The 27794-nt window shown below is 39.9% G+C and overlaps 1 protein-coding gene and 1 long non-coding RNA gene across 3 annotated transcripts in view; one reads left to right on the forward strand and one right to left on the reverse strand.

Annotated features, from left to right (window-relative positions):
• The window catches only part of bcl11aa (BCL11 transcription factor A a), a 65612-nt gene extending 42414 nt beyond the window's left edge, over window positions 1-23198 (reverse strand). Inside the window, exons 1-2 of one of the 2 annotated variants that reach the window (XM_077236985.1) lie at window positions 19420-23198; window positions 15712-16047 (exon numbers count right to left, since the gene is read on the reverse strand). In XM_077236985.1, the coding sequence (XP_077093100.1) occupies window positions 15712-16047; window positions 19420-19474 (391 nt within the window). In that variant the 5' untranslated portion in view covers window positions 19475-23198. Of the gene's footprint in view, window positions 1-15711; window positions 16048-16499; window positions 16701-19419 lie in introns of those variants that run through there. The other variant, XM_077236986.1, reaches the window with a different exon arrangement.
• LOC143745100 (uncharacterized) lies at window positions 20223-26580 on the forward strand. The gene is made up of 2 exons (XR_013205945.1): window positions 20223-20961; window positions 23572-26580. It is a non-coding gene; the product is annotated as an uncharacterized LOC143745100 (long non-coding RNA).
• The last annotated feature ends 1214 nt before the right edge of the window (window positions 26581-27794 follow it).

A 27794-nucleotide genomic window follows, 5' to 3' on the forward strand; every position in this document is an offset into this window, starting at 1 on the left:
AAAACTGGTGCGGGTTAATAAAAATAGATATAAAAAGAACTGCAATTATGTCATAAACATCTGGTGACATACTGAATGCTTTGAGGAGCATAGCAGAATGTACATAAACACACACTCCCCACACTCTCACACACAAATATAGCCATATAAAAGAAAAAATACATATTTTTTGTCTGGAAAAATCTAAATGACAACGTCATCTGTCGTTTAAACAAAAACATTCAAAGCATTAGGCCAGAGTCGCCCCTCATACCCCCAACCTGTGATTGACAGTTGGTGGCCACTTGAGTGATCGACTGGATAACTGTTGTAGCTGTGCTGGTCTAAGGCAGATGTGTCTGTGCGTGCGTGCGTGCGTGCGTGCGTGCGTGCGTGTGTGTGTGTGTGTATACCAAGGTTGATTAACTGCAGAGCAGACCAGTACTGACCTCTGTTCCCTGTGTCCAAGCTCACCTTTGATACAGAACCTAGCATGAGATGGGGAAGTGGGCCGTGCCTCAGATAAGACAGAATGCTTTTATGACACATTGCCTTAGAAGGAAGGAGTCTACCCTCACCCTCTCGAGATCATTCTATTGTAGAATATTTAAAAAAGTTTATGTATCAGAGCCCCCCACCTTCCCCGCTATTAGTTTTGATACAACGAAATCCAACAAATCAAGCAAATCGAAGACTCACACGAGTCAAGATCTGTTCTATCAAATCAACAGGAGGTGTGCATTTGTGACTTTTCAAAACATCCATGATTACTACGACTGCAACAATATATTAAAATTCTGCCCAATACCAATAAGACAATAATTATTTTCATTTTACGGCTGATGGCTGGCCAATATTATACATCTAAATTAATGGTAAAAAAACAACATTTTAAAATTAAAAAAGTTAATTTGAATAATGAATGTACAATATGAAAGATGAAGCATACATTTTCAATTTAAAATGTGCTATAGATAAGTGTAAATTGTTTGAATTGGGGGGGGGGGGGTTGTTCATATAAAAAAATACAATAAATATCCAATATTAATATACTGCTCAAAAGTTTGAGGTCAGTAAATTTTTTTTTACTGTTTGTATGGGAAGTCTCTTATGCTCACCAAGGCTGTTTATATTTGATCAAAAAAAAGTAAGATCAGTAATACAATTTACATATAAAATTTGAATACAATTTAATTTAATTTTAAATACAATTTAAAATAACTGTTTTCTATTTTAATATATTTTAAAATGTGATGTATTCATGTGATTGCAAAGCTGTATTTTCAGCAGCCATTACTCCAGTCTTCAGTGTCACATGATCCTTTAGATATCATTCTAATATGCTCAGGATTATTTTATAAATTGAAAGTTCAAAAGAACAGCATTTATTTATTTTTAAAAAATATATATTTTGTAACATTATCACATTGAAGTCTGTCACTTTTGATCAATTTCATGTATTCTTGAAGTATTCATTTCTGGAAGAAAAAAAAGTGTTGACCCCAAACATTTGAAACTTTATATTCACTAGAGAATATATAATTTAATTTCCATTATAGTTTTTAAAGGCATAAAATTCCCTGATATTTCCAGGTTTTAATGCCTGTGGGAACCCAGTAGACCCGTGTCTAAATCAAACGACCTAGCCAAAGTTCGAATATCACTAGGAATGAATTATGAAGCACAGTCACAACTGATGAATCACTGTTGCTGGGTCAGTGCCGGCCCAGGGTTCACTGACCATCCCTCAGAGAAGAGGGAGAAATCGATGGTGTCCTCTGTTGGCCGAGGGTAAGTGGGTCATACATCAGGGGTCCCGGGTTCAGAGAGCTGTTTAGCAAGTGGCGATCAGGCACTGGGCGGACAGTGACAGACTCCACAGAGGAAATGCCCTTGCTATGGCTCACTCGGCAGTTGACCCTGTCCAGTCAAACAAACACACACAAGGCCTTCATGTCCCGTTTAATGCACTGCTATAGCCTAAGCTCAGCATAATGGACAAAACAGTCATAAAAAGACCTCTCAAACACATCGATCAAAGCGGGTTTTTCTCAACCTAACAGCGCTTTTTCTTGTTAATTTGAACTCCTTCTTTCCTTTAAATCACAAGCGGGTACCTGCAGGTCATGAGCATTATCAGAATTGTGCTTTCATTTTCTTTTGGTTTTTTTTTGTTCTCAAAAGTCCTCCAAGCTAAAGAAGAAGATGACGGAGCCCTGGCTACAAGGCCAGGTAACCGGTCTAAACTGGTTCTGACATTGGAGTGTGTGCAGCTGGTGGTGAGAGAAAAGTAGCGTTGTTTTTGCCTTTAGCAAAAAGGAACCTGGAAGCATTTGAGGAATCGGCTGCAGGTACAGTAAAAGAGAGAGAGAGAGAAATCAAGAAAGAGAGGAGAATGAAAATGAGAGGTAAGGAAAAAAAACAAGCAGGCAGCACGACTGATGAGCGAGAGAGGAGGGTGAAAGGAATTGTAAAGGCTTGAGTGAGTGCGGGCTATGACACGGTCTCATCAAACAGCTGGACCTCAGCCAAGTTCATCTGTTAATGGACAACCACCATAGGGCCCCCAGCACTCCCCCTTCAACCAGCGGCTCCCTCACCCCCTCAAACCCTCGCCGCTCTCTCTTTCTCCCAAAAAGAAACAGACGTAGATTATTCTAAAGCCTTTTCTTTTTGTTGGAGATAAACAAAGTACTTCAGGTTCAGGGCTCGCCCTGGGACTCTGACAAAGCAATCTATCTTCCTGTCTGGCTCAGCCAGTTTGACCACACTGAGTCCAAGGAGGCTAATGGACCCACTGGACAATTTTGTCTTTGTGTGGTGGATGCCCCCTCCATTCTGCCACCCCCGTTCCAATGCCCCCTCACAGGCACAGATGTGCTTGACCAGGCCCTCTCTAACCTGGATCCATCTCTTCCTCTGTTTTATTAGATATCAAAAACTGAAACTGCTTCTAGTTTGCATTTTTGTAATGTATTTAAATATTTACAATTAGAAATGATATTATCAGCTGACAACCTGAAAAAAATGAAAAATGCATTTTAGAATGTATTAGTTTTAATGACAGCAGCACTCATGTTGCATGAACACCACATGCTTTATCGACTTAGAGCATTTTGTGTTTCAATGGAAGCAAGAACATTCTGACAGTCTATACAAAGAATTTCTTATTTTAAATTATAACGTAGCTTTATTTTAAAAAACATTATTTATTCTCAGGTTTAAAATGGATTTTGAATTTTCAATGTGTACACCGTGTGACACTTTAATACAGAGTGACAAAAAATAAGGGAGAAAAAGACGAAAAATAAGAATTAAAGATGAAAATGAGAGTTTGTGAGAGAAAGAGCAGGGGAGATACGAGATAAAAAGAATGGTTAGCATTAGCCTCAGACGTGTCGAGACACATACGCCTCCTGGATTTTCCCTGGAATGACATGCAACGGAATGAAACTCATGAGAGGGAAAAGTATAAAAGAACAAGGGAGGGAGAAGGAGAGAAAGTGCAGAAGAAAGGGGGGGGGAAAGAAGTGGACTAAAGTGTTTTAGTCCTTGCTTGCAGGGATTTTCAAACAGAGGGCGATTTCACTGCAGTTTTGTCTCTCAATCAAAGGCAGCATTATATATTCTTTTCATACTTTTCCTCGGTCAGGTAACACATTTGTCATATTGCACAATGTTCTATGCAGTTGATAAATCATGTGGTATAAGACATGTCACCATTCTATCAGAAATGTTTGGAAAGTTCCTTACCCACTTTTTTGGATATATTTGAGGGGGAAAAAAACTGTTAACAAATGTTGATTTAATAAGAAATGTAATGAATGTAAAACAAAATAGAACCAATAACAAAGTGAGCAAACAATCAGGAACACAGTGATTTTGATCTCCTGACCCTTAAACACAACACAGCACTCTATCCATTCTTGGTTCATGAAGTTAGACAAGGTAAAATTACTTGCAAATCAGTAAGCGAGCCAAATTGAATTAGAAACTGCTCCAATGGATTAAAAAAAAAAGTTTGTTATACACTAAAAAAAATAACCCACTTAAAGTATTCACTTGGGAATCAGACTTACTGGTTGCAGGGTGTATTTTTGATTGACTAAAAAAGTACCGTCACATAAGAAGAGTCATTCATTTGAGAATCTGATTTAGCTGTTTATGCATTGTAAAAAAAAAATAGGTTTCAAGGTTTCTAGTTCTCCTACTATTCGATAGAAAACTAAATAAACGCACAAACATAAACATTAATTTACTATGCCACACATCATCCATTACAGCAAGGACTACCAGACAAATGTTACGTCAACTAATTAATATTCATAAGCCTGATACAGTTTATAATATGTCCACTCCCACTTTTCAGATCATTCCTGGTTTCTTCTGAAAATTGATACAAGGATTAAGGAAGACTCAACATGAGCAGGTCGTCTATATATCATGCATGATTCAAATACACAGGTAAAGCCCCACTGTGTGTGTGTGTGTGTGTGTGTGTGTGTGTGTGTGTGTGTGTGTGTGTGTGTGTGTGTGTGTGTGTGTGTGTGTGTGTGTGTGTGTGTGTGTGTGTGTGTGTGTGTGTGTGTGTGTGTGTGTGTGTGTGTGTGTATGTGCTCATGCAACAGACTAGAGACAGCAGCACCCATCAGGGATAGGTTCCTGTTCAGAGCACAAACAGACACGGTTCACAACCCCCACTGTGAAACAAACAGTCCAGAGCCTCTGCCAGGATCTCATCTCACACTTACACACACACACATACACACACGAGTGAATGCATGCGGCATACAACACATCACACAAGCTGACTGCAAGCAGTCCAGAGCAAGACGTCTCAATCAAACAACAAACATAATTCCCAAAGGATGACAACACATTCTCTGCTGCACAGGTGCAAAGAGATGGTGACAAAGAGGGAAAAGAGCTTAAAGCAGAATTCAAGACGGAATTAGACACAGATGGCCGGAGAGAAGACCTCAGGATGGAGAGATATTTGCTTTTTAAGTCCGCTAATCAAGGAGAAAAGAGAACTAATCAACCCGTATTACAGAGATCAGATGTGCCGCCCGGGACGGAGTCAAACGGACAGCCAACGCTCTTCCCCTAAACATGCACAGCCGTTTCGTTCTTTCTTTACCCATTTTGAGACGATAAATTATCCATTAGATTTCATCATATCTTACTAAGGCAATTACATCAAGAAAATGATAGCACATTTGGAATCAATTATGCATGCCCTTGGCCGGAGACCAGAGGCTGGGAAGTCGGAAAGGGCAGATCCACTCCGCACATGCACACAAACACACACACACACCCATACATGCAAAGAAACCCATACTACACCGCGCTACACACACACACACACACACACACACACACACACACACACGCACACGCAAATAAAAAAAGACCCTGGATCTCACAGATGTGCCCCATCAGTTCATCTTACTGCCTAAAAAGTTCATGCACTTAATAATTTATTTGTGTTCTGGATACGGTTTCCCAGCTGAATATTAACAACTTTGAAGCGTGCTCACAGCCAGGGTAGGGCTAAAGGAGTCCGGAGGAAACAGTGTCTGCCGAGTCCCACCGGCCCGAGTCCATTCTCCTCCCCCTCCTCTCCTGAAACCAGCGGGTCCGTCCAAGGAATGAACCAAGCAGCCGTGCCATACACAACTTACTTTTACCCTGATTAAGAATTCTTTTTCATTGCAATGTAGGTTTCAGTGCTCCCTCGAACCATTTTTGACATAAACCGACGAGGAGAGAAAGGAAAAGGAACAAAAAAACGTATTATGCAAAATATTTTTATTTTAAATGATTTCCCTTTGTTTTTGTTTTTTAAATTATAATTATTATAATTTTATTTGAAATTGTATTTATTTCAGCTCTCTTCCTCTAATTGCTCACTATAATATATGCATTAGAATATGCATTTATTTGATTGACATTTTTTGTCCACAAGCAGCCTCTTCCTGGTTCAATTACATATGACAGTCTCTCTTTTGGGAAAAGCATACACTGAGATGTGTGTGCATTTCCATATGGGCTCCTCTGACTGTACGAATGCATGTTTGAGATCTGGAACCATTACAGCCACATGTCCACATGTGGAGGGACACACGCGACGTGCTGAAAGATTTAATTAATTTCCCTCAGCATGTTAACAGAGAGCCTCACTTAGTAAGACAAATCACTCTCAGAAAATGGCACTAGCATTTGAATCCCAGCAAGTGTGTGTGTGTGTGTGTGTGTGTGTGTGTGTGTGTGTGTGTGTGTGTGTGTGTGTGTGTGTGTGTGTGTGTGTGTGTGTGTGTGTGTGTGTGTGTGTGTGTGTGTGTGTGTGTGTGTGTGTGTGTGTGTGTGTGGGGGGGGGGGGGTGCTCAACATCTGCTTCCTCGTTGGGAAGGGGTTTTACGGTGGGTTTGGAGCAGAAAAAAATGTGTGAATGTTGTCATATGCAGAAGGTAGAATCGTCCTCCATGTGTGTGTAATTTGAGTGGTTAGACGAGGCTCTCACTGCTATCTCTGCAGTGTGTTACAGCGCAGGGCTGAGCCGGGTCTGATCAGCAGTGATTAAGTGTGCCGCTGTATGCAAAGTGCATTAATGAGGGTGTGCAGAGTCATCAAGTAAATTAAATATGTCAAATCTCCCGGTGAACTTTCAATCTTCACATACAAAATGCTGCTTTCATTTACATCCTCCATTTCTCGCTCAAAATCTGGGATGAAAAAAGCAAAGCACAGAAGCAATTAATACCTTTGCTTTTTTCTTTTTTTACGCAGGACCCCCTCCCCTGTGGAAGCATGCACACACACACACACACACACACTTACAAACACACGCATGCTTTCTCATACACAGCTCCCTGCAGAAGGTCTGACAGGCCGTGCTGATGTGTTCAGAATGCGTATGGTAATAGGCCAATCAAAAATGCAAAACAATTGGCAATTACTGAGAAGACCTAATGGTCATTAGAATTTACAACTAGGTAATGAACTAAAGTCTGCCCACACCATGCATATTCATAAAGCAATTTAGGCTTTGAAGATTAAAGAAGTGCTTAAAATTCAAATGAGCCTGAGCAAATTATCAGTAAGATTCAGTCAGGAAGTAGCGTGTGTGTGTGTGTGTGTGTGTGTGTGTGTGTGTGTGTGTGTGTGTGTGTGTGTGTGTGTGTGTGTGTGTGTGTGTGTGTGTGTGTGTGTGTGTGTGTGTGTGTGTGTGTGTGTGTGTGTGTGTGTGTGGCCTGGTAAACCCTACATTATGGGGACAAAATGTCCCCTGTATAATAATTTCAGATATGGCAATATCTGAAATCCTTGTTCGTGTGGGGACATTTTTTGGTCCCCATGAGGAAAACAGCTTATAAATCATACTAAGTGATGTTTTTTGAAAATGTAAAAATGCAGAAAGTTTTCTGTGATGGGTAGGTTTAGGGGTAGGGTTAGTGTAAGGGAATAGAATATACAGTTTGTACAGTATAAAAATCATTATGTGTATGGAAAGTCCCCATAAAACATGGAAACACTACGTGTGTGTGTGTGTGTGTGTGTGTGTGTGTGTGTGTGTGTGTGTGTGTGTGTGTGTGTGTGTGTGTGTGTGTGTGTGTGTGTGTGTGTGTGTGTGTGTGTGTGTGTGTGTGTGTGTGTTCTGTGTGTGTCGCCAGCACATGTTTTTACGAGTAGATGTTGCACCATTTTCCTCAAGTTTGTTAACAGGAAAAGCTGCCCAGCGTGTGTGTGTGTAAGCGAGTATGTGAGCCCCGTGGGCCTGACGGAGGCTAGTGAGGGTCTAGGTGTGAGCTCAGAGACCAATCAACACAATAATGGCTGCTTAACAAAGCTGGCTCTCAGCTTTACTCGACTCTTCGAAATCTTTATTTGTCTCTGTCCTCTCTTGTTCAGATTGGTTAATTCATAGAGACGAAGCGCTGTTCTGGCAATTGCCGGTTTATTGAGTAAATGGTCAATTTGAAAAGCGGTTCAATATTTGTGGTATAGCAAACATCTGACGAGGTAGACCAGTAACAGCGGTAATAAAACTAGCTTTAGTGCCTGTATAATAATTTGTTAAAATAGAACCATAATCATTTTCCATTCATTATGCAAATTACAGTGCCGATATTATACTTACAATGAAAGTGATTCAATTCAATCAAATAGCAATAGATACAAATACATAGTATTTATCAAAAGAAAATTTTGCACCAAAAAAGTAATATTTACATTTTTTGTACTATAAAAAAAACACAAAATGAGACATATCGCTGAGAAATAAACTTCATTATCCTCAACTACACTGACAGAATAAGGTTTTCAGATGAGCGCTCATGGAACGACAAATCCTTGTCTTCATCAATGAAATGAAAGGTTGATATCTGTGTCTAACTGTACATGGATCAAATATTAGAGCTTCTGTGCTCACAGGTAGATTGAGTCTGTGTGGGCTGCAGCTGGGATCTGGGTGGCTTCATCCCACTCAAATCTAAAAATAAAGCAATTAACTTATTGGCAGGCAGGAGGGGAAAGAGTATGACAGGCCGTCCTGCTCAGGGTGAGGGGTTGTGACCCAAACGGATCTCCAGCACAGTAAAGAAGAGCATAGTCACCACTGGAACTGACAGAACAGAACATTTCTGAGCATCCATATGGATCTATATACAGTATACACACACAGACACACACACACACGCATACAAAGCTAGAGTGAGCTTATCAGACTATGTGAGAAGTCCAATATCAAACACAATAAGAAGAATCAAATAAACATAACCATCAACCTATTGTTAAACTGTTTTATATGCTTTTTAAAAAAATGCTAAACAAAGTAACAGCTCATCAGTCCAATGAAGAGCTGATTTGCTCGAAAACACCACATTGTGTACTTTTTTGGTCATGCATTTTTGGATGTGCTGGCTTTTCATGTTCCTTTGATATCCTTGGATTAATTTTACATGTATACATTTTAAACAAAAAAAATATAATCGTTATTAATCTATGAAAGATCTGAGCCCTCGTCACGCAACGCGTCTGCATACCGTCACCGCAGCAGAGTTTAAACCACATACACACGCAAATACGTGTGCACACACATACACAAACACTACAACCCACTAAAACTAGGCAGGCACCCAATACCAACATGAGCACAGCAGGCAACCACCCAAATCACACACAAACACGGAGAGGGAGATACGGACAGCAGCTCCAGTCGTGGCACGCACGTTCTGGAGGACCTCACATGGGTAAGGGGTGTGGAGTGGCTTCAAGTAAAAGTCTGAGTGAAAGGATTTGACGGTGATCCACCAGCCTGCAAGAGACGGCCTGTCCTGCTTAAGCCTCTCTTGGTTTATTTTACATAACCGGATCAGAAAGTGGGTATAACATCCCGTCTTCACCTGTGTGAGAAATCTGAGGGCACTTCCCTGAGGAAAATTTCATTGCTCAGAGATTGCTTTTTATAGTTCAGGTGATAACTTTAAGAGGGGGTAAAAAAGAATTGTAGGATAAATTAAAAATCAAATACAATTACAGCTCAGATAATTCAGTTATGGGAGAATTTAATAAGAAATGTTCCATCGGAGATCTCATTTGACTGCAAACCTTGGTTATCTTGGCAAATCTGAGCACGGTATGAAACATTAAACTAGAGAAAAATCTGAGAAGCACAGGATTACAGCAAAAAAAACGCATGCTCTTTTATAGCTCAGTTTAAAGCAACAACTTTAAGAAGGAGGATAAAAGAATTTTAGAAGGAAAATATAAGACAAAGTTGATCTTTTCTCAGATGTTTTGCTAAAATTATTTAGGGAAAATCGAAATTAAACACACATGAGATAACTTTTAACAGACAACAAGAATGTGGATAAATTAAAATGAAATAAAACTATAGCTCAGATAATGCAGTTCTTGAAGAATTTGATAAGAACTTTGATTTCTTGGCAAATCTGAGCACAATCTGAAATCTCTTCTATGAGATTCCCTTTTTTCTGAATAGAAAAATCTCAATTTAATCACATTTTCGTTTTGATCAGCTTTTGAGATGCTAAAGCGATCTCATTTGTGATTTTTCTTCCCTACAGGTGGAAAGCGGACCTCCCTTAAGAGATTAGGAGAGACAGAATGATAGAAGGAGCGACAAAACAGACAGGAAGGGAGAAGAAAGAAAAAAAACACAGAGCGCTCAAGGTGTCTGTAGAGACTCAAGTCCTGCCATCTGTAACCATTAGAGCCCAGATGAATTGATCGTATTGAGCGACCCGGCTGGCGCGAGGGCAAAGCTGGTCAAGGTGACCTCATAGTGGAGTTGTGTCGCCCGGTGATACCAGGAGAGATAGAGCAAAAAGAAAGAAGACAGAAGTAAAAAATGAACTAGCCTAGCTCTGGAGCAGTGACGAGGCCATCGCATGTGTCTGACAGTGTGTGTGTGTGTGTGTAAAAGGTAAACAGAGTAGTGGAGGACACCCCTCCTGAAGCCCACCCGATGCCTCTAGCCCTGCTCTGTGCCAATTTCTCTTTGGCATTGGCCACTGAGGGATGTCCTGCAGTACTAGTGCCAACTCACACACACCTCGCATACACGGCTGCAGAAAACCACAAACAAACTCACAGGCCTCTCGCAGCCACACACACGTGGCCTAGTAATTCGGCACCATTCCTATCTGTGTTTATAGAAGCTGTCTGTAATCCGCAGAGATTTATAAATATGCTTTGTAGTACATAAACATTTTTATGGACACGTTCCTCTAAAACATCTGACACAATTTGAGAGCTGCAATACGACAGGACCCAGTGGGTCTGTGGCCGTCCACCCACATGCAAAACACGCATTCATGTTGGTACAAATAAAACGAGGAGATCAGACCAGAGGGGAGCTTGAATATCAGCTAAATTATCACAAAATCTCTCCGTACAGGTATAACCACACTTCTCACGAACATAAAATCAACCCCTACACCTTCTAGACCTGCACGTACCTGCGAACAATAACAGCGTTTTACATTGAGCAGACAATCACTTTTATTTTTCATCTAACATCCGGAAGAAAGACAAAGCGATCACTCGAGGTAGTCCAGGAAAGATGGCGTGATCAGGTGGCATTATGGAGATGAGGACAGACAGAAAGGAGAGAGCTGGGTATTTCTCCTCTTGCGATGGAGGAGGCGATGCCATTGTCTGCAGGAGGGGGGGGGGGCTGAGAGCGTCATTGGGTGCTAAGAGCGTATGAAGGGGTGCGGGGGTGGGAGAACTGAGACGGAGCGGGTGGCACCGTGCCAGGCAGTGCCCGTCTGGCTGCTAAATACCTTTGTTTCCTTGCACACCAGCTTTTGCGCAAAAAAAACAGGTAAAACGGGCATGATTTGTAGGGTTTTAAGACTTTAAATATACTTTTTTCATTGAATATCTCTCAATTTCAAGCGAATATAAAAACAATGGTATTGCACAGATAACAAAATATATATATTCTCGTTTCTCATTTTTTTCCCAGGCAACACAAAATTCCCAACCCAACAAAAAATGTGTGCTGTAGCCCATTAGATGAGAATGGCGAATGAAAGGAAGCCGTCCACCCCCACAGCACCAAGCCGACTGTATCATGCAAATCAAGCCCGAGGATGCAGAATATCACAATGTTTCTGCGAGGGATGCTGCGAGACACATCTCCACATGCAGCAAAACCGCTCCAAGAGAATTAAACATCATTCTGTGCTATTATTACACCTCATCCCTCTGGAAAAGTTGCACACCTCTCACACACACACACACACACACTCACTCACATATTCAGTAATGCTATTTTTCTGAGATCAGACATGAGATGGTACGTATGCAGGGACTGGATACAAACACATACAAACACACATGGGCATACAACAGCGCGGTTTTCTTTGAAAGGGAAGACGGGGCTTGTGTGTGAAGAAATCCTGACGGTGAAAGAAAATAAAGGTTTGAAAAATTAGACCCCCCCCCCTCAAATTCGAAAACATATTCATAAAGAGTCTCTTTCAAGGCACCATCGCCGTTCGGGTAAGACATGTCTCTTTGTCGCTTCCTTATAATTCATTTTCCTGATTGCAAAGAAAAAAAAGGACATGCAAGGTTTGGGTGTTGCCCCAATAAAAAGCCGTGACAGCGCACACACACCTGCACAAATAAAATGATCTTGTGACACTGAGCTGACTCTGTATACATGCATATTTTCACATGTGCCGTCTATTACGTCTGTCACACACACTGCCATGCTATACACGGCGGTTTAGAAAATAAAAGCAACTGTCGTGGTAGCCTCGGCTCTCATTGATGACTGAACGTCAGCTAACGCTGCTCCTCACAAGTCCTCTTAAAAAACGATCAGTGTCAGCACACTCGCAGCTGAACTCCAGAAGGGTGCTTTGATGATAATTATGATCATGACAGATCGTCAAGCTCCAGATAATATGTGATTTAAAAAAAGGAGGAAGAAAAAAAAAACAATAAGGGGAAAAAAAGCTTAAATTGCTGGGGTCTTTGTTAAGCCACTCATTTGGGTCACATTTTGGCACAGAAAATTGCAGGCAGCTCACATGCCAGACAATCGCACACAGTGTAATTGATTCAATATTAATTGGATGCCCCTGATTTACATTGACTGTTACAGCCATATGCATAGCAGAGAGGGAAAGAGTGACAAAATGGGTGAGCGAGCGAGCAGGAGAGTTAGAGGCATTAAAAACCCACCCAGCAAAGGCCATTTAAAAAACAATTATCTGTATTGAGGTCCGTTCTGCATGGCGGCAGTGTTAGTCCGATTTAATCTGCCGATTTATTGGAGAGCAGTCATAATTTCTGAAGGGCTGCCATAGCGAAAGACAGAGTCTTGAAAATCGCTTGATAAAAAAAGTTCAGAGCTCCAAATGGCCCCCATATCGTGAGCCAAAGCGAATTCAATCTGTTCCATCGACATGTTTTTGGACAACGCGTTGCGAAACAGAAGATCATAGGATGTTACTCTGCATAATTTTTACATTTCATCAGACGTCTTACATTGTGAAGCAAAGGACACGATGCAGATTATATCAAGAGAGCGTATTCAAAGCTCTGGGAGCAGCATTAATTCAACTAGACACTTTTGTGACAACCTGTCTAATTTTTAGACATTTTCAGGGAATTGGCGGCTCCAAAATTTCATTTAGAGATTAAAAATTAAATAAATACATTATGTCTGTATCAAATCACAGCATTGGGAGAGGAGAGGGTCTCAGTCTTCTCTAAGGCCCTCTCACCAGGATACATTGTGCTATTTTGGGGTGATAGACAGCCACACACATGTGTGTATTGCCACTTTCTATGCTCACACAGCAAGTCCATTCCTCTGTGGCAGGTACTGCTTTTCCTCACACTGAACTGCTCTACATGGAAATGGAGCTGTTACATCACACATAACAATTTCCTTATTTGGTCATCCGAACTACACCATAATGATCCCTCTTAAAATAGATCAAATAAAATGCATAAAACTAAACATTAATTAAAAATATATATAAATAAAATATATAAACGAATAAAAGTTAAGAATAAAAATTATGTAAAAAAAAAAAAATTCTAATAATATATAAAAATATTTCATAGAAAGAATGTACATAAAAATCTTTAAAAAAAATAACATATAACAACAAAATAAATAATAGATAGAATATATGTCACAAAAATGCATACATAAATAACAGAATACAAATGTTTTTCTTTAAAGTGTTAAACTATCACCTTCAGTTTTGTGATTTTCTAGCCCACCTCCAACCCAGGTACAGATACACGCACACTATCACAAAGAATTCTAGTTTACATATTCATGGTAAGCTGCAGTCATAACTAACCTTGAATGTGTTATGTCTGAAATCGTCTATAATATGGCTAATTAATATCTCTTCCCTGTCTGACCTGCCATGGCAGCATATTCAGTAACATGCTGAGAATCTGTTATGGTCCTTCTCACAAAATTGTTTAAAAAAAATAATAATAACAAGCACACATAATACCAGTGACCCAACGCTATCAGCTGAACCCTGATACATTATGATGTAAATGAGTTTAATAACCCAGTTTAGCGGCTGACAGAAACAAGAGACGTGTGCAATAGCCGGCTCGCATAAAGGTTGTATAATTTGTGCTGAAACTGCATCAACATGCTAAAAACAAAGAGGGCAAGCAGACACAAATGACCCAGTTCAGCCTCCATATCTGATCAAATTTAAACGTACTATAGCACAGCATTGTGTTCCACAGCAGATTATTGAATACATTTGATATGCACACAGACCATACAAATGCACTTTCTCCATCTCAAAATATGCAAGTGGGAACTGTTGGAAAACAACTTGATACTTGAACTCAGCCGCCGATAATTAGCCCAGAGCAAAGGGTCAAGTCCAAATGACTGTTGATGGGGCTAACCGGACCCAGACGCTTCCTGGAACCTGATCTTTGAGGCAGACCAGAGAATGACCAAACGCAAAGCCAGGGCAGAAAAACAGACTGGAAAGTCTCACTCTCACATTTTCTACATTTAAAAAACAGCCACTCTAAATCACCCCACCAGCCCAAGACACTCATGGACACATAATAGCACGCCGACAACTTAATTTCACTTAACGCTCAGCTTAAGGAAGATTAGACTTATGCTGCTTTAAGATTCCAGCGTTTTCTTTTCTTTTTATAAAGTTGTTTACAGTGGAAATTAGGAGCTTGTTTTTTATGACTGTATTTTCTGTTTTATATAGTGCAAGTCAACCTCTAATTAAAATGCACATCCACGAAACTCAAACAAATAATTAGTGTTATATTATTGTTCCCTGACAAACCAAAATAACCAAACGGCCTTCCATTTCCTTTCCTTTTTTGACAGAAAGTGAAAATGTGCAGACGTGCATTTATACGGATAAGATGTGGCTGTGCAAGAACCCACAACGAAATCAAGATACATCTGTCGAGACCACATGAGAGAGGCTGTGCAGCACAGAGAGGCATTTCCCATGAGTCTGTGGACACACACCGAGGGGGATGGCCTCTCCTGTCACAGCAAGGACTCCTCGAACCGCCCTTCCAGTGCCAAAATCTCCCCCTCTCAATCCCTCTTTTTCTCCCAGTAGGGATGAGGGGCCCGTCGTGCCATTAAGAACACACCCTTTGCACTCCACTTTGACGGCCAGTAACAAAACTGCAACTTTTAAGTCAAAGTCTACAACTATGGGCCTTGAGGGGAGTGAACGACAAGTTACCAGAGAAAAGGGATTTAAAAAACACAAAGTGAAATTGTGCTAAACCGAAGCATATAGACGGTGGTGGGAATGTGTGATCTACGGTTAGAGTCTGAGCTTAATTATCCAAATCCCACAGAGTCAAACTGAAGGAGATGCTTGATTCAAAGCAGCGATGATCTTAAGATAATAAAGCAGTTTTTTTTGTTTTTTTTGTTTTTTTTTATCTATGTATGAAGTAATGCCAGTTCCTCTTTTTGGTCTTAATAGCTTCTCACTCTGAGGTTTGATTGAATATACCCCCTTCCCCTTCCTGCCCCACAGCTTTAAAATATTCAGCGTTCTGATACGTCTCCAGAGCTGGGAACGAGACGCCCCACGGAGGAAGGACATGTGTCTACGATATGTAGCCCACGCAACAACTCGGCTCCACCACAAACGTTCCTCACACAGACACAACAAAATAAATAAAAATCACATGGGATGAGATTACCTGTAATGTTTTCCTGTTTGGGACAGATTCCTCGAGAAGACGTCGATAAGCAGTCGTCATCCTCCGGCGTGACCTGGACGCCCACCTCCACAGGGTTGGACGCTCTCCTCAGCTCACCATGCGAGGGCGAGGGGGGCTTATCCACTGCTTTGTCCATGCACAAAGTGCCATTGCACTGCTTCCTTTTGTGCTCAATGAAAATAAGGATTTCTCCCAAAGGGAAGTTCATCTGACACTGGCCACAGGTGAGCAGGTCCTGGTCTCCCTCTGGAGATACCTGTACCAGCCCGCGCTGTTCCTGCCTCTCCTCCGAGACCACGGCTGACAGGGGCTCGGCTGCTCACAGGAAGAATCCATATGCGACACAGAGGGAACGAAAAGCAGAGGGAATATTAGAGACTGGGTGCTGTAATGAACGCAGGCAAAATGAGGGAGCACATTTATATCCGGACAAAAAGAAAAAGAAAAACATTTTATGCTCCACATCAAACTCCCAGCATTTTAATTTAGTATTTAATTTTAATTTCAGATCCATTAAATGTAATTACCTCACACAAGTTATAAATAATAATAATAATAATAAACATAAAAAAGAAAATCAATTAGTCATTGCCAGTTGAACTTCAATGAACAAGTACAAAAACATAAGATTCTCATAACTAATAGCAAGGGCCTGACATTTTATTAACATTTAATTTATTAAATGTAAAAGTAACATAATTTTGTTATATCTGTTTTGGTTCATTAGCATTGTGTTTAAAACTACAGTAAATTCATCTCAGGCTGACTCTTTGTTTCACTCAACGATACACACATCTGGATCGTGAAATGACTGCATGGACAACACGTGTAGATATCCAGCTAACCCAACACAGTCACACCTGCAGCAATACATGCTTCACGCTTTTTCCCCTCACGACAAAGTTAGATATAAGGTTCACACACACATTCGGGTATTTTATAATGATTGTTTAGTGAAAGCTTTTGCGCAGAGGTTAAACTAGCTTGCTAACGGTTAAGAATCTTGACCTTCTTTATTAGCTGCCAATTTCATGCTTTAATGAACCTAAAACCACAGAGAATCAAAAAATAGATTTTAATTTTAGTGGGTGATGATTGGTACAGATTTTGATAAAAAAAAGATGTTGGGATCATGTGCAGGTCGGATAAATTTACTTCAGCCCAGTCTGGGGCAGCTATGAGGGGCAGATGTGGAGAACCTCCTAGACGTGCTTATCAGGAAAATATCCCACGCATTTGCACATGAAATAACAAAGATGAAGTGTGATAATCCCCCCTTCTCTATATGGAGTAATGCTTTTCGTCAAGTTTAAATGCTCACCATACAAATAATTAAAAGAAAACCTAAGCGATCAAAAGTGAACTCAAAAACTATTTTAATTCTCATAGATACAGAGTGATTCTTCACAGTGATTCTTCAAAGTGATATTGATTCGTAATGAATATGTGATTGTGATAAAATAGAGATAATCGATATATGCCAAACTTCAGACAAATAATAGCGAGCGAGTAGGCTATTATAAAGTTACAAAATATATATTTCAGTTAAAATACGTCACAATAAAATAGCAGCCTATATTCAACACTTCATTTGGCTATAACAATTATATACCTATTTTACTATCGCAGCTGCAATATAAAGATATCCGTACATATGCATATTGTTTAATTAGGCTAAAGAAACTTGACTGGTCTTGTATAAATAAACAACGATTTTGTAAATATGTTGCAAAGTAATATTCGACAATCTAGACATTTTAAAAACTGATAATAATAATAATAAGTTGGCTCAGAAAGTGTGGAAACTGTGGAAAAGTGTTTCATATTGAGTTTTCCCAACTGTTTTAAATTCCACAACTCACAGCGCTGGCAATGATATTACCTACATTCAAACTGTTTTTAAACCAGATAATATATTTAGATATTTCAAATCAATTCAAGTCTCTGAAATCAAAAGAAGCTTAATGCCAAAAAACAATGATAATATTTTCAAATAGTTCTTCTCTGAAATAGGCTATCGCTGTGTGTATGAACGTGGACATTTAAAGCTGGTTTTAAATAAAAGAATAAAAAAAATAACAGCTCATTCGTTATAGTGTCTCGTTCGCTTTAAAAAAATAACTGCCTTCCGTGTAATTATGAATTAGATAGCAAAGTTTATCAAGACTGACATTTGGTCTATAGGCTAGTGCCTAATCCTCATTTGTTAGTTTGCTTGATACTAGGGTACAAAAATACAAGGTATAAAAATTCTACATGTCATGCCAGGTCAGGACGGGGTTAAAAAAAAACAGTTACCAGTTCATATACAATACGTTTCGCGCTTGCTAACATATGGTCAAAAATAGATAAACGATAGCGGTGAAAGTGATCTGGTTCGAGTCTAGTTTATGATCGTCGTCTGCCCCCTAGCGGTGAGTTTCTGCCATGTACAGCAGCAGCGAGCACACGGAGTAACCCGCGCTCAGATCCCACAGCCTGTGTGTGGAAACCCAATAATGTTACACGATACTTTACAATGTTACAACAACTCGGGATTTGTGTCAAACATCCTTATCTAATAAAACGTGGACTGATGCTTTTGTAGCTTTACATTTGAGGTAAATATCTAAAAGACTGGAGCTAAAACGTTTTCGTTTTGTCGTCTTCCTGACAACATTTCAGGTCTATAAAATACAAAGCACACTTTGTTTACAAAAATGCAACTTACCACATAACTTCAAGACATGTTTAGAGTAAATTAAATAATGATAAAGATAATTCTAAGAATAGTAGCCTAGCAGTAGGCTACAGTAGCCTACAAAAATAGCAGAACTGACTGGGTTTCTCGATACATTTGTATTTAAATAGTTGTAACCTATTACATTTAGGTTTCGTCTTACCTTTGCCACCGACATTTAAGACAAAATCAGGCCTACGTGAATTTGAATTTATCCTTGCAAATGCACTCGAAACGGCAAAGATCGTAGCGTAAAATCGTCTCCTACTGCTTTTAAGCGAAAGCCCAAACGAGAAGATCAGAATCGCGTTTTGCTTCAAATGTAAGAAAAGCTTAAGTTTCAAATTCAAGCAGATTTTATATGCAGACGGGTTTCAATGTAATGTTAGTCTCACACAGGCGACTATGCGTGCTCTATTTGCTGGCAGTGGGTAGTACGCGCACGCGGCGCTTGTAAACAGTCGGACACGAGATTTTTCCCAATCAAAATTCACTTCCACTCTTTGAAAATCTTCCAAAAATAGTGCGTGAGGGGGGAAATCCTGCCCAGAATCACAGACAGACAGCGTTACGGGACATTCCACGAGATGTGAGCGCAAATAAGCGAGCGAAAGCCAGCGTGCATATACCCACCACAGTCCGGTATATGTGAGCGCTTGCTCTTAAGTGGTCAAAGCGACTGGGGCACGAGAGCCAAGACATATGCGCCTAAACACAGAGTCGGCATGAACTTCTCCAAGTATAGCGATGGAAAGCAAACTTTTCTGGCATTTCGGAGGACGAAGGTGTGCGTAAAGGCATTTCAGAGATGGGAGCGCTCTCTTCTCTAAAGTCCACTTGATCTGCGCTGTCCAGTGTCCAGTGTGTCTTCACTGAGAATTACGCTCCTCTCCAGCAACTCAACACTACAGAACGGAGCCAAAAACAGGTAAACGGAACGGGAACAACATATATTTGTCTTTACTTACGCGAAAAATCCCGTTTGCTTAAGTGCTGGGGTTTGCCTTGCTTGCGGCGAGACATGGTGGTTGGTGGTGGCTTTCAGCTCGGTTCACATCGGGAGAGCCGGGTTAGAAGGGAGACTCCAGAGAAATATCTTCATCAATGCCTTTGACATCCAAAATAAATTAGAAATAATACAAAGATGGCGCAGGGAAGATGGATTGTGGGATAGCCGTCATGGCTTTTTTGAAAAGAGAGAGAGAGAGATGAAAAAATGGCAAAAGCCCCCCTGAGCTGCAAGTTCAAGTGCGGACGTGACGTCCCTGCGAACTTGAACGTCAGGAGATGGATGGACATAGACATACAGAACATGGGCAGGGCAAAGCCGTGGAGTGGGAGGAGGGAATGGAAATAACAAAACCAATGGACACTCATTAGGGGCTGGACATGAAAAATAGACCCGAAGAAGCCAATGGACAGAAAGATCAGGGGGCCGGACAAGAGGCGAGAGAGAGAGAGCGAGAGACACGCACACACTGAAAGAGAGAGAGGGGGGAGATATGCTTAATGAAAGCAATGTGCGCTGCGGTGCGCGCGCGCGCGGGCGCGTGTGTGTGTGTGTGTGTGTGTGTGTGTGTGTGTGTGTGTGTGTGTGTGTGTGTGTGTGTGTGTGTGTGTGTGTGTGTGTGTGTGTGTGTGTGTGTTACGTGTGCGAGCGCGCGCGCCCGCTGGGGGTGGACGCAGGAAAACAGAGCACGAAAAGCCAATGGACAGGAGATTCAAGGGGGCCGGACATGCTATATATACAAAGAGAGGGGAGAGGGACCTCGCATATAAGGTTTCGTAGTGGACACTGATGGTGCTTCAAACACAGTCACTCAACTCCTGGTCAAACAGTCAGAGGTAGCGCGCAAGCTGCTTCTCGGTGAGATACGATCGGGTTGCATGAACAGGACAGACAGGTTCCGAGTCGGGGCATGTGGGTTCAACAGCCGCGTGCGAGACCACATTCCTCCAGAACAGAAGCCCACAGAAACTTAAGCGACATCACGTTGAGCGGGATAGGATACTAGCTCGCGCGCTTTGCGAGCGATGTAGGTGGGACTTAAATACTACAAGAGTGTAATTGTAAAAATATAACAACACACACTGACGAATAGATTGTGGGATCAGCCCACTAGAAAGAAAGGGGACGGGGTAATAACTTTCAGATGTGTTCAGATTATAGAGAATGGCGACTAGGGGGAGGAGGGGGGTGTCAGTAAACCGCCGCGTGGATTTAGAAATATAAAGATGCTGTAAACAGCGCCGATGCATTTGAAATTAAAGAGACATGAAGCGTATAACCTAGCGCGATGACAAGCTTGTTCAATGCATGAGGTGGGAGGAAGAGAGAGACACCCCTGCGAACTAGTAGAAGTACGACTAGACTATAGCGACTGCTCCAGACTCAAAGCAGAGGCTGCGTGAACAAGTGACAGTCTGCGGGGAAAAGGCACAATTCAATAGGGAACCGATCGGAACTGAAATCGAATGCTGGAGATAATACGTGACCCATGAGCGAGCGAGTGAGTGAGTGAAACTGCTTTGCAGGGTTATACGCTGACATCTTTGTTTCTGGACCAAGACTGATTGCTGTGTTGATGCGTGTGTGTGGGGTTTTTTTTTTTCTCGGCGTGAGGTGTCAGATCTTAACGCGAAAGTTGGGTGCGCTGGGTAAAAAGGTCAACGCTGCTCGAAGGCTATCTGGGAATGCCAATGGATTCGCTCGACTGTATCACACTGACTGTGCCGATGCTTTTCAGGTCATAGTTCTCAACAAGTGAAAAAGCACCGTATCGATCTGAATTTTGTATATAAAGCATTTGATTTAGTTTCATTGCAGCGCAGTATTCTCCAGCATGCACAAAGAGAGCTAGCTACATTTACAGCGATTTTGTGAGTGCAGCGCGTATATTAATAATAATAATTAATAATAATGATGTGTTTTAAGCAAAGAACGATTGCCTATATTCAAAGAAACATGTAGGGTTCTTGCATTTGCTATTATTTGCATATTACAAAAGCTTAGAGATAATTACATTGGTTTAAAACACCAGATTGGTTTCTGGATAAAAAGTAGGCTATCATAAGAAGATTCGCATGCGGACTAAAGCTGTAATACACTTTTTGTCTCTATCTAGGACCTTTATTTTTAAGTGTCTAATATGTCTGCGACCGTGCAGTGTGATTGACAGAAATGCACCACGGATTCCTTTAGGACCTCTCAAGAGGGATGTAGCCTATGTCATGCATCCCACAAAAGGATTGCATTGTTAAACCTCGATCGGAATATTTCGTAAAAAATAATAATAATAACTTTGTCGAGTTAAAAGAAAATTTTGTGGGTAGAAATGGCGTTTGGGGTTTGCTGTAGACTTAAACTGAAGGAATATTTCCCCGCGCGTGAATAGCAAATATTGGTGAGGTTAGAGCGCAACGTCTGTAAATAGCGTTTACTTTTGACTGATCGGTCGCTGTGTAGCTTTTGGTGCTGCTGGACAATTTTGAGGACGTTCATGCACTTCTGTAACACTAACCATGGCACCTACCCACTCAGGCCATTGGCTGATGGACTGCCTTTTTTTCTTTCTTTTTTTTTACATTTTCACTTTTCTTGAGAGTATGTCCCTGCTCCCAGGCGGACATTGATCAGCGCAAACGGAGCGTACACCTCCTTCAGGAATGAAAGCTATCAGCCTGCAACAAAACGCCGCGTACAAACAGAATCTCAATATGTAAATGACAATGCGATTGATCCCATCATAAATCAGCCAGACGTTAAATGCATAGCAATATCCATCTCTCCAATCCACGGTCAGGCGCGCTCGCTCGTACTGAAAAGGTGCTTTTGTGTTAGAGAGTGACAGAGGAAGCGATTGGAAATGAGAGTGAGAGGAAAGTGCGATGGCAGATTCATGCTTAAAATAACGTTTCAGCTCAATGCGCGAGGCCCTGTGGATGACACAAAAACCAGATTACCAAACCTATGACCGTTGCTATAAAATCAATGTATTAAAATGCTACCTTCTTGTAAATATATAGGTTTTCACTGTTTGGGGGAAAATGGATATAGGTCCATAGGTCAGAGAAGGAAAAACAAAGATAGTTACATTTCGTTTGGCCGTGTGCTTACCTTCCACGGGTAGTGGCTCAAGGAAATTGCCCCTTGGGCACATTTTAATATATGGAAATGACCAAGGGTTTATGCGATAAATCAACGCCCAATGCCCTGTTCATGCTTCATTTCTCTCATTTTCCCACTAGCTCTGACACTTCATCGGCAGATCTGTTTTCCTGCAACTGTTGTCCAGCGCTGATGACATGTTGAAAGAGGGGCTTTATTGGCATCTATGTTTTACCAGAGAGATTAGCACTGTCGCGTGCAGTTTGTGCGGGTATGAGGGAGAGAGTGCGCTATAGTGATTTCATTAATCTTTAGCCAACTTTATCTGTTAAGACTTTTTAGGACATATATGTTCGTTATGGGTCTTTCTGGTTGTAATCCATTTATTATTACAAAAGTAGGTTTTCCGCGCGTATTCCGCTTGAAAACGTGACAGGACTGTTCCAATACGTTATCTTGCCAAATTTATTAAAACTTTTCAAATAAAGTTGTAGTGCAAAGAGCAGCTGTCAGTCAGTATTGAGCATTTTATAGATAAAAAAAAAAGTTTAAGGCAAACACGACTAGTACTTGTTCTAACACTAATTCGTGTTAATTAGTGCTAAACAAAATGCAAAAGAAAAACGTATTGCAAAAGAAAAAAAACTATTTGTGCACCCTTCTTAATGTTTTGTGAATACGTACTTAATAAAAAATGCTTATTTATTCATTTTCTATTGTTATTTTTGTTATATTGCTAAGTTTTATTTATTATTACACAATGTCTTTTCTAATTAAAAAAGTGGGCATGTATACTCTTATGGAAACTTTCTTAAACGACTACAGTGCAAATATGTTACAGAGAATTGAGCCACGTTTTACTGGTTTAACCCAAATACAGAGCCAATGGCAAAATGTAAATTAAAAAAGTAAACAAAAATATTTGCCATATTATTTATTTGCCTCTTTATCTGCCCGTTTTGTTTGCCAGATGTGGCTAGTATGCTTAGATCTCACACTCTCTGGTTCACAGATTTTTGTGGATGCCTTTGGACTGATGTACAGACAGATCAAGAGTGAAGGCCATGCACTGACCCACCACCTGGATGGAAAAAAGGTTTTCTTGCCTTGTTAATAGTGCTAAATTAAATGGCATGTATTTCTCAGATATAGTTGTAATCTTTATTTATCTTCTTGCGCGTTCCTCTCAGTCTCTGCAAATCGCTGTTGAGTAATTAATGTAAAATGTCAAGAAATGTGAGCATTATAAACGAAATTATTTTGTCTCCGTCCATTCTCTTCGAAAGCATGTTTAATTCCCTAAAACACACCAGTGCAAACAACATTACTCCACTTTGTCCACTGTCGCAAAGACGAATATATATTTGACACAGGAAATCTGACTGACCAAGATTAATTATAGGCCTTGTCGTGTCGACTGTGACCACCTTATCCCACTGAATACAAGTTTTACCTCAAACGACGGAAAGAGGCGAAATGGGAATGCTCTTAAAATCCCTGGTAAGTCAAGTCTTGCCTTCTTTAAGGAATGTTAAGCTTCAGCAGTTCAGGCACATTCGCAGACTGAAAATTAATATTAATGGCTAGATTTCACAATGTGGCATTATCACACCGAGCGATGGGTGGGCATGCCATCTGGGTTTTGGCAGGTATTAGATATAATCAAAGGGATTACGTCTCTGTGGGCGAAATTATAAACGTGAGTACTGGTTATTCTGCGAAAAGGAACGGTGTGTGAGTGAGAGACAGAGAAAATCAGATTAGCCTACCCCTGATTGTTGACTACATGGGGACACATGCTGTAAGATATAAAGACTGCAATTATTGTATTGAAAAAAAGCTTTAATAGAACAAAAGACAAAGTAAAACACATCCATGAAATATTATTGCGTAATCGTTGTTATTTCAAGATGACGTGCTTCACAAGTTCATGCCAGTCGGTGTTTAATCTTACATAAATAGGATTGTGAATGGAACTATAGGGACGCAAATCGTTTATCTGTTGAGTAAGGTCTTTCGTTTATTTTCATGTTATTAGATTGCGCATTGAGGCAGTATAAGTTCATAAACACTTAAGAGATGTTGTTGCTTAACTTAAGAAATGTGTGAAACAATAAGTGGGGATATTCAACACATCTACACATAGGCCTGTGCGTTAACCATATGACAAACAAATAAACCACACAGCTCACATCCCCACAAGGATGGCTGTCATATTTGCTTTCATGCTAAACTTAGATATAGGCCTAACGCAATTAGTTATCAATGACATTGAAGTAATTAAAGTTTTACAATAACCCGTGTTATTGAAACTGGTAGGCTTAAATAAGTTAAATTGCATTGTCTGTAATGTGCAAAATGCAACAAAATAAGCGGTATAAACATGGCATTATTAATAAAATAGTAAAAAAAGTGAATTATATAAGTGGGATAAAAGGATAAACATTGGAGTCATTAAAGAGGTTTCTGATGGTCAACATGATTCGCGGAGTTTGAGAGATGCAGTCAGAGAAAAAGCAATATGTCGTGTTCCAGGCTCCCTCTGCTGTTCAGAATTAAGAGGACTTGACAAAAAGAAATGAACGTATCTTACTGAGAGAAGTGAATGAACCAACTTGATTTTATAACATTACAGACCATTCAATTAAACACAACGGAGTAAAACATATAAACACAACTTTTAACAACGTTATACGTCTGGGATTTAAAACTGAAATCTGGTTCTTCATTACAGTGTGAAGCTTCTTTTCCACATATTTGATTTTTTTTACAGTTGAGTTCCTGCTTGTAAAGAATGGTTTGTTATTTAATTGCACGTTTGACTTCTTTTTATGATTTTACGATTTGCTGAAGACTATAGGCTACAAAACGCACTGTTGTGTGACGATTGTGGAGAAAGGGACGTGAAGGTTTATACAATTATTGATTTTGTTCTTGACAAAGAGGAGGATGATCATCTTCTGTTATAATAAGACAAAAGGAAAATTAAAAGGTTCCAGTTCTAGCATTTTTCTATGAAAGATGAGTAAAATGTAGATTTCTTGAAGCTTTTTATAATTGCATTAGACATAAATTCTGCAAATCGTCCAAAACAAGCCAAACATTAAAGAATCTTTCCTATATTTTTGTCATTTAAATGCATTTTGTATTAAAAATTAATTGCACTGCATTGCATTTTGTTCTGTTGTTTCAACGACAGCCTTAAAATGAAGAATGTCGAACTAAACATTATCAGTCACTTTAGTTTTGATATACAAAGAACGAAAACAGAGATGCAATTTATTACTTGGTCCGAATATCTTTGCTTACCACTTGCATCCAGCAATAATTTGGCTAGTTGACTGACTTGATTTGACTATCATCAGACTGAGGAATTCTGGTCGTTATAATTGCTTCAGAACCATGGACAGCGACTACACGAAATCAACTCTTGCAAATGCTTCTCACAGCCACATAAACTCTGCCATTAAAAAAAAACGTCTCTGTAAACACGGCAGACATTCTCAGGAAACACGTTGGTTTCACGGCTCACGATACAGCTGAAGAATTCACTGAATGGTCTTTATAACATAGCGGGATGACCAGCTAAAAAAATTACAATATCTTTCTATCTAACAACTGATTCGGATTACATTACTAAATGCTTTCCTGCAGAATGAGGCTATCTGTATACATGCCTTTGTTAAGAGAACGAGGAACACGTTCAGCTGTTTACCTGTTGCAAAGACAAGAAAAGAAAATACAACAGGCTTCACTCTGCAGTAGCCTATAGAAGTGTTATGTTGCCATCAATGCCATGTTAAAATACAGTGGTTTCTAATATAATATTGTCTTGCATTGTATTGCATTTATCTCAGTCATATTCATGACTTCACAAAGTGCTTTTCTTTTATTCGGTTACAATTGTTCATTCGGACTTTTTACTTTCTGCTTCGAACATTTTCTTTGTAAATGCTGTCCATCTAAAATAAAGTGTTCTTGAAATGTTTTCGAAAATAAAGATGATCATTGAAATTTGAAATGGTGATAAAATGTTGTAATTAATAAAGAAAATGTCGTTGTGAGGCTCGTTTCTTGGTCTTAAATGAGCCAATAACATACATAGCCTATTAAAAAAACGTATACAATTTGAATTGAATTTATACAATCGACTGCAACATTGGAGGACGACATTACACAAGAATGTTGAAATGTTGACCAACGTGGTTTTGAGGGAAAAGTGTGATAAATCAAACTGAAATATAACGATTTGAGAATGTCAACGTGAACGCTCAGCAGAAAACTTGATTAAAGCTGTGCGGCTTTTATACACCTTTAATACAAGATCCAGTATAAATATAGCCCTCATTCATTTTTAACGATCGAGTAATTTTATTCTTCAAGTCACTGGAACAGAGTCATTGTGAATTTGTAACATGATCATGTATAAAACTTTGTAATATTAGGCTAAATAAAATAAATTATTGCCTTAAATTATTATTTAAAAGATTTGTTTGGGGGGGGGGGGTTACGACTATCTATCTATATCTATCTATCTATCATCAAGTCGAGAATGGTGTAATTTTTTCTTGCACAATAAAGTGAAATAGAATACAGCAAACGTGTGATTCTATGTGAAAATGGCCTTTTGCATCGATACACACATGTGTGCAGGCTGATATTATGGTGACAACCCTACAAAAAAAAGAAAGAATTTACTACAACACCATATACCACAACAAAACAGTATTGGGCATAGTAAAATAACTCTCACGCAACATTTCCTGTTCTGGTTTTCATTGGAGAGCTGCTGGACGTCATCACGCCCCACCACTGCCATTGAGCCACTAGAGGGTGCTGTAAATATGCGATTACGCACGGCACAAATTATTTTGCCAAAGCCTCGCTTGTGTCTAATCGATTCAATCACAATATGCCAAAGCTCGTATTAAACTGGAACTATTACTCACGCTTCAACAAATGGAGAAGATACAGCCCATTATAACCCTGAATGAATGTCCAAATTTTTCGTAAATAAATGGATTCCCTTTACTAGGGGTTAAGAATAAATATCTAAATAAAGTTACCAGGCCGTTACATGCCTCCAAAATCACAGACATCTGATTTAACAGATGAAAATGTATCCCTGTCAGTGTAATATACGGGTAGACAAGAATTATAAACAATAAGAAGTAATTTTTTTACAAATGTTCAATACCAGCAATATAGGAGACCCTGTGTTTTTTTCCACAGAAG

This window comes from Siphateles boraxobius, unplaced genomic scaffold (assembly GCF_051911475.1).
Source record: "Siphateles boraxobius isolate OS27281-9 unplaced genomic scaffold, OSU_SipBor_1 20, whole genome shotgun sequence".
Classification (NCBI taxonomy): domain Eukaryota; kingdom Metazoa; phylum Chordata; class Actinopteri; order Cypriniformes; family Leuciscidae; genus Siphateles; species Siphateles boraxobius.